The 6,711-nt window shown below is 39.8% G+C and overlaps 1 protein-coding gene across 2 annotated transcripts; it reads left to right on the top strand.

Moving 5' to 3' along the window:
- Nucleotides 1-46: 46 nt before the first annotated feature.
- elob (elongin B) lies at nucleotides 47-6,393 on the top strand. Of its 2 annotated transcripts, XM_086289991.1 has the most exons (5): nucleotides 47-182; nucleotides 333-386; nucleotides 2,355-2,489; nucleotides 3,168-3,276; nucleotides 5,397-6,393. In XM_086289991.1, the coding sequence occupies exons 3-5, from the start codon at nucleotides 2,367-2,369 to the stop codon at nucleotides 5,507-5,509; spliced, it is 345 nt and encodes a 114-aa protein (XP_086146117.1). In that variant the 5' UTR covers nucleotides 47-182; nucleotides 333-386; nucleotides 2,355-2,366; the 3' UTR covers nucleotides 5,510-6,393. The 2 variants fall into 2 exon arrangements, with proteins under 2 accessions (XP_086146117.1, XP_086146116.1); XM_086289990.1 differs by lacking the exons at nucleotides 47-182; nucleotides 333-386 and adding an exon at nucleotides 1,226-1,409.
- The last annotated feature ends 318 nt before the right edge of the window (nucleotides 6,394-6,711 follow it).

A 6,711-nucleotide genomic window follows, 5' to 3' on the forward strand; every position in this document is an offset into this window, starting at 1 on the left:
CTCAGCTACCTTAAGGTGAGAGAGGGGTACACCCTGGTTGCCAGCCTATCGCATGATAACACAGAGAGACGGACAACCATTCATACTTACAATCTCACCTACAGCCAATTTAGACTCGCCATTTACCCGATGCATGTCTTCAGACTGTTGGAGTAAGAGGACCCAGACTGGAAAAAAACAAAGTAAAACGTTCTTCTTTTTTTTAACAATAATTTCACAAACAGCTGATTTACAAGTTTTCCAAGAATCAGTTGACGAGCCTACAACTCACTTCTGCTATTCTTATTTTACAGTAAAGAGAAGTGTGTGTTTTTCTGTCGCACTGTTTTTAGACACTGCTGACTCCTGAGGGTCAAGACAGAAAACCAAACCTCAGCTGTTGTCAGGTCAGTCATCCCACTCATCTCTGAGGGAAGGAAGGCGTGATGAAACAGTTTAAAAGGTGTCGATGTTACAAAACTTTACTTGTGTTGAATCCAAAAGGAGGAAGCTTCTTGCGAGATCAGAAAAAATCTGAAAAGAAATTAAGATTTCCTTGACCTACCCCAGATCTCAACAAAATAGATGAGTTCATTTATAAATATCCAGAATAATTATAAATATTTTATAGATAAACACACACACAATCTTTGCACTTATAAAATAATTTTGTATTTGAACACTATTCTCATCTGCTAAAAACAGTATTTTTAACTCTAGTGACTGCTAAAACTATCAGCTGTAAAATCATCTACTAATCTGTCTGCTAACCATCGATGGCAGGGGTATCAAACTCAAGGCCCAGGGACCAAAATCTGGCCAGCAATGACTCCAACCCGGCCCACAGGTTAGCTTTGAACAATATTCAAGCAGGGCACTCATTTTAAGCTTTTAACCGTGCTTTTATAAGATTTACAACTTTTCATGCTGATAAGGACCTCACCCATTCATACTACACCAAAGTAATTAAGTAACAGATAAACCGTTAAATGGCAGAGTTCCTGTTTCGCCCCACTTACTATGGAAATTTCTGATTTTTTGTGAATTAACAAAAGCATTGTTTTATTTTAAATTTTAATTTTCCACATTTATTTAAGCCCAGAGTTTCAGTATTCATGCTCACGTGTTGACCTTTGCAAAACAAAACGTCTCAGTGTGTGGGGGAAAAACGTGGTGCAATCCTTCATAAAACGGGAGCTCCGATTAACTCTGATAATTTAAGCAGTTATGAAGAGAAATAAGACATTCAGACAGATATTCTCCTGTTGCATTAGTTTGTGCATGCACAGAGTGACGGCGCTGTGCGCGCTGCCCTCAGCTGGTGGATGGTGGAGTTAAAGCGGTGGCTGTCTGATGCTGCTCTGAGCTCATAGTTGTCGTTGTGCAGTGCAGTTTTTCTCCCCACTGTGTGCAGCCAACCGCAAGAAATGGTGAGTGAGGAAAACACATACAGAATATAGTGGCCTGTTGACTACGAAAAACCGACTTTAGGTCAGCCGGCAAACCCTCCCCAGAGCGGTAAAATGCCTGATTTGAGCAGCTAAGCTGGTCACAAAGCAATCACTCAGAGACGAATGTCTTTGTTTAGCTAACCTTTGCTAGCATTGGCTAGCTTCTCCTGCGTTAGTCAATACAGTAGCTCATGGTGGCTCGTTGCGCTATACTCTTCAAGTTGATAGCAAGTTAAGCACAGTGGGGTCCGATCAATGTGAACGAACTGACTGTTGTTCGAGATAAATCATCCAAATTTTTGTGGCTCAAATAGCCATCTAGCCGCACAAAAGCTAACTGGCTAAAGTTATCAGCTAACGCTGCCATGTATGTAACTTAGATAAAAAATGGTTGTTTAGCGTGAGCGGGGCTTGTTTTAAAAGTTAGAGGAGTTGAAACACAAACTGTCAACTTTATAGTTCAAGTCTGTGAAAACAGTTGATCGAGGAAGCCGCTACAGCTGGCGTTAACAGATGGCTGAAGCTTTGGTTAAAACTGCCTTAGCTAAGCTATGTGTCACTGCGGCTATTTAAAACGTGAGGTGTAGAGAAGTGACTTGGCTTACTCATAAAGTTACCAAAGTGTTCCCACACAGAATAACCTGGTTAAGCAGAGACTGTTTCAGTTTATAAACGCCCATCTACCGTCTGTTTGTTTTGCTCAAACTTTAACCAGCTTTTTCTCACGTGATAAATCTATCTGGTGATGGCACTGGATACGTTCTGTAGGCTCAACAGAGATGAGCAGTATCTGATATAAATGCTCAGAAAACAGAATTGAGCTTAATTCAGTAAGACAGGACGTGTGTTTCTGAGAATCAGGGTTACAGTGTTTATCACTATCATCACTATCTGATTTTCTCCTGTCACTTCATCTCACTGCAGGATGTGTTTCTAATGATCCGACGTCACAAGACGACCATCTTCACAGATGCCAAAGAGTCAACCACAGTCTACGAACTGAAGCGCATCGTGGAGGGCATTTTAAAGAGGCCACCTGAAGATCAGAGGCTTTATAAGGTGAAATAAATTACCTGGAAACCTTGTTAATAGTATTTTTTTTAACCTTACAATTTTATACTCTAAGCAATGTCTCAAAAAAAGATTGTTAATCAAAATAATAGCTGGAGCTCTAATACCTGTCCTTTATTCACTTGACAAAGCTGTTCTCACAAAACGTGAATCAAAGTTTTCTTTTGTTACTTGAAGTCTCCCCTGAATGTTTAGCCCCAGCAGTCAGCGGACAGGAGCAAACTTATAATTTATAACTGAAATCAAGTGACAGTAACATATTTTCAGAAATTAGAAGGAAGTCCTACATTTCCTCAAGCCCCCCCCCCCCCCCCCCTTTCCCCTCTCAATGTAAAAGTGAAGTTGAGTCAATGTCAATTACAAAAAGCTTGTCCTCCATTTCAGTTTGTCAGGAAAGTCTAATCTTTCATTTAAAAAAAAAAAAAAAAAATCAAAGTTTTTACAAAGTTTAAATATTTTTACTTTGGTTCAGGTTCTATCTGAACACATCATTGGACTTCCTTTTTTTCCTTTCCTCAAACTTTGGCTTTTTGTTGAGTACAAGCAGTCTTCACATCAGAGAACAAGGCCTCGCCATTTTCGCTTTGTTACAAAACAGTCTGTCCTGCAAACTTGATCCTGCAAATCTCTGAAGATGTCTGCTTCTTTTAACTCTTTCTTCTTCAGGATGACGTGCTGCTTAATGACAGTCAAACTCTTGGAAACTGCGGCTTCACAAATCAGACAGCCCGGCCTCAGGCCCCGGCCACGGTGGGATTAGCGTTTCGTCTGAGTGGTGAGTAGTTCATCTTCTAACCCACCTCAATACTAGATTTTACTGTGAGCTTATTCGCTTGATCTGAACTCAGGTTTAGGGAAAAAAAGATAACAGCCAAATTCTACATTCTGGATTCTGGTTTACACTAAGCAACTTGTCACATCGATGCGCTATACAATCCAAATTATCTCTAAAGTTCCAAAAACATACCTACCAACATTTAAGTTTCAAAATCTGGGAGTTTGTAGTTCTGTTGTAGCATATATATCAGGCCACAGACCGTGAGTCGTTTGGTATCATACCGCAAGTTGATGCTTGGGTGTGAAATTTGTGGTTTTCAGGGTTTTTTAACGTTATTTTTTTTATAGTTAACTCGGTTTCCCTGGGTCTTTTCTCGTGTGTTATGAATAAATCTTCTTTTTTTTTTCTTTTCTTTTTTTTGGGGTACCGGTACTGGTTTTATTTTGTTGTATTTATCCGCGACACCTTAAAGGGCGGCTCGTGAAAAGATTGTCGAACATAAACCGGTCCGTGGCGCAAAAAAGGTTGGGGACCGCTGGTTTAACGTACATGCACATATCCAAAATGTTGCTTTTTGTGAAAAATTTGTCCTCAAAAGAATGTACTACTAAAAAAAAAAAAATGAGTCTGCATCAAGCAAAGATGAGCTGGTTCTGCTGTTTTTAAACAAGAAAATGAAGAACCGGAGATTCCAGGTTTGTCCAGTTCCGATAAGAAGGCAGAATTTCATGGTTTGGTACAGGAGTTGAAGCTGTATCACGATGTCAGTGGGGCAGTTTGAACCCTTGTTGGCAGAGTTGGGACCACATCTGAGGAGGCAAAGAAATCATTTCAGAGAGCCGACTAACGGCGTTTAGCTGTGTCTGAGCTGAAATTGTATTATGTTACTATTTGTGTATTCAGTATCGGTGTACATTTGGAGCTACAAGCACACTTGTTGGTAATTGCAGTGGTCTGATTGGTGACGCCTGTTCATTCACATGATAAAAATTGAGCTTGATCCCAAAAAATTAGTACTATAAAATTACGCAGTCGGTGGGACTGGCTGCACCAAAATGCTCGCAAGAATCTTTCACGCCCAGCATGTAAAGGCTTTAAGTACTTTCCTGAATAACTTTAATAGGATATGTTCCCACCACAACTAATGGGTAAGCAAAGCTAGTCATAGTTTGCTGTTTGAACTGTAAGTTATTGTAATATGTTATCCTCTTTCAAGCCAAATGTGAGCTATAACCACTTCTGTTAAATTGTCCAGCTTTTAAAGAAAATTGTTGCAACTTGTTGTCTACAGTTGGAAAGAGGCGTTTATATTTTTACAAGTTTTTGATTATGTGTTATTAACTCTGGAAGCTCGGTTTGGTAAATGTGTCCAACTTAGCAAAGTCCATCACCCTGTGTCACACACACTGAAATGGGTACATATGTGGCTGAACTCATCATTGTTTATGTCTTGCGATTTTACTGCGTCTTTGTAGTAAAGAAAGATGAAATGGTAAAAAGAGGTAATTTATTTAGAACTCAGCTGTGGTGTCTGTGTAGAGATTGGCAAGGCACATCCTTTGAATCGGGTTGCCAGTTTGTGCCGCCAGATGGGTTGAAATTGTATTTGGAGTGTGTACTGTGTGTGCATTTCATAGACAATCTGGCAAATTGGGCAAAGTTGGCTCAACGTACAAAACGTACTGATCCGTGTATTCCAGTTATTCATGGTAAAGTTTAAGAGTCGTGCAGGTTTGGGAGTTTTCTGAGAGAAACCGACTGCCGGGAGATGGTCTTAAAATACAAGTGAAAACAGGAAAAATGGGAATGTTGCCAGAAAAGATTGCCAGAGCTTTTCAAAGAGTTTTTCTTTGTCACTCAGGAAATGCCATTTTTTTTCCAGTGGAAGAAGGAAAATACCTTTTAACTTATTCAGTGTTCAACATTGGTCTAGTTGTCCAAAACAAACACTTTGTGACTTTTTGGCGTTTTAAAAACTGTTATTTTAAAATTCAGGTCCCCCTGGATACAAAATTATTCATTTCTTTGGATCTCCTTTCATGTTACTTTGATCTCTTTCCAGAATTTAATGTCTCTTTTGTCTCTCTCTGTGTTTTAACTTTCTGTCGTTCTCCCAGATGATTCCTTTGAGCAGCTGAGGATTGAGCCCTTCTCCACTCCCCCTGAGCTCCCCGACGTCATGAAGCCCCAGGATTCAGGCAGCACAGCCAACGAGCAGGCTGTACAGTGAGCTCAGAGGCGGGGGAAACGAGAGGGACACACAGGGGGTCGAAGGGAGGGGTTGAATTTTTGGGAAGTGATGCCTCAGCGGGTGAAGTTTTGCCTTGCCGACGACCGATCTTCAGCTGGGCGTAAACAATTTCAAACACGGATTCCCCCTTGGTGTAAATGTGAGGGTGCTTCAAAGTGGTTCATTTTGTCCTGAAATCGGCGAACGCATGCTAGATAAATTGATAATTACACAAAAGACCCCACAGAGATACCTGACGGACTTGTCACGACACTGTCAGTCATCCACGGGGTTGGTAAAGGCTGAACATGAATAATTGTACCTCGTATTTAATGAATTCTAGTCTTTATTTGGAGTAAGGCTGATGCTGCCTTACTTGTGTTCTTTAATTTGCTGGCTTCAGAGTGGGATTTGACAAGGTGTCGCATTTTTAGGTTTTTATGTTTGTGTTTCTTTATTAAAATATTACTAGGATTAACTTTTTTGGGGAGTGGTTTGGATATGTGTTGCTGCAATAGCTTGGAGTTTGTGAATATCTAAGTTACTGAGACTGAATGACTCATTTGAATCTTCAGTACACGTCTTCAGGCATAGCAGCAATCAAAATTCAAGTTGTGGCGATTATTCTTTACTTTTCCCTTCTTAACATTGATGGAGACCTCTTCACCTTTCCTCAGCAACGATTGGTTGTAGCCTGTGACTTGCTTGACAGTCTGAAGTGAAGAGGTGACACGTCGTGGTTAAATTATGAGCTGTGCCTGGCTGCTTATTTTGCCTCCCATTTATCCCGGAACCATAGCTCATTTATGTCATGCTGCAGTTTGTGCTGTATTTTACACTGTTAATACCATAATGCGTATTATTTTCAAAAAATAAAAATAAAATTGTATTAGAAATAAACACTTCTGCACATCAAAACTTCACATTATGGTGTAACACTGGGTCTCATGATCTAGAAACTTAATAATGATTACAAAAAAAAAAAAGTCTGTTATTACAGGAAGAAGATGTAATGGCCTGGTGGGTGTGGGAAAAGACGCTGTTTAATATTACATTTAAAAGCATATTTGAAGATTGAGGCTGTTAAACAGTGGGATGTGATGATCAAAGTTGCACTTGTAACTGGTTTAACATTAAAAGAATTGTTTTTCACATCTGTGTACTGTTGTGTGTTTGTACAATTTAAAGTGATCTTTGAACAT

This window comes from Aulonocara sp. 'chitande type north' Nkhata Bay, linkage group LG4, assembly GCF_057382095.1.
Source record: "Aulonocara sp. 'chitande type north' Nkhata Bay isolate Kocher_YH1m ecotype deep benthic linkage group LG4, A_spYH_male_GT1.1, whole genome shotgun sequence".
NCBI lineage: Eukaryota > Metazoa > Chordata > Actinopteri > Cichliformes > Cichlidae > Aulonocara > Aulonocara sp. 'chitande type north' Nkhata Bay.

Bases quoted from the DNA above. Each gene is read 5' to 3' on its own strand.
- elob (XM_086289990.1), top strand. The intron at 2,490-3,167 runs GTGAAATAAATT...TTTCTTCTTCAG, and splicing joins AAGATCAGAGGCTTTATAAG to GATGACGTGCTGCTTAATGA. The intron at 3,277-5,396 runs GTGAGTAGTTCA...TCGTTCTCCCAG, and splicing joins ATTAGCGTTTCGTCTGAGTG to ATGATTCCTTTGAGCAGCTG.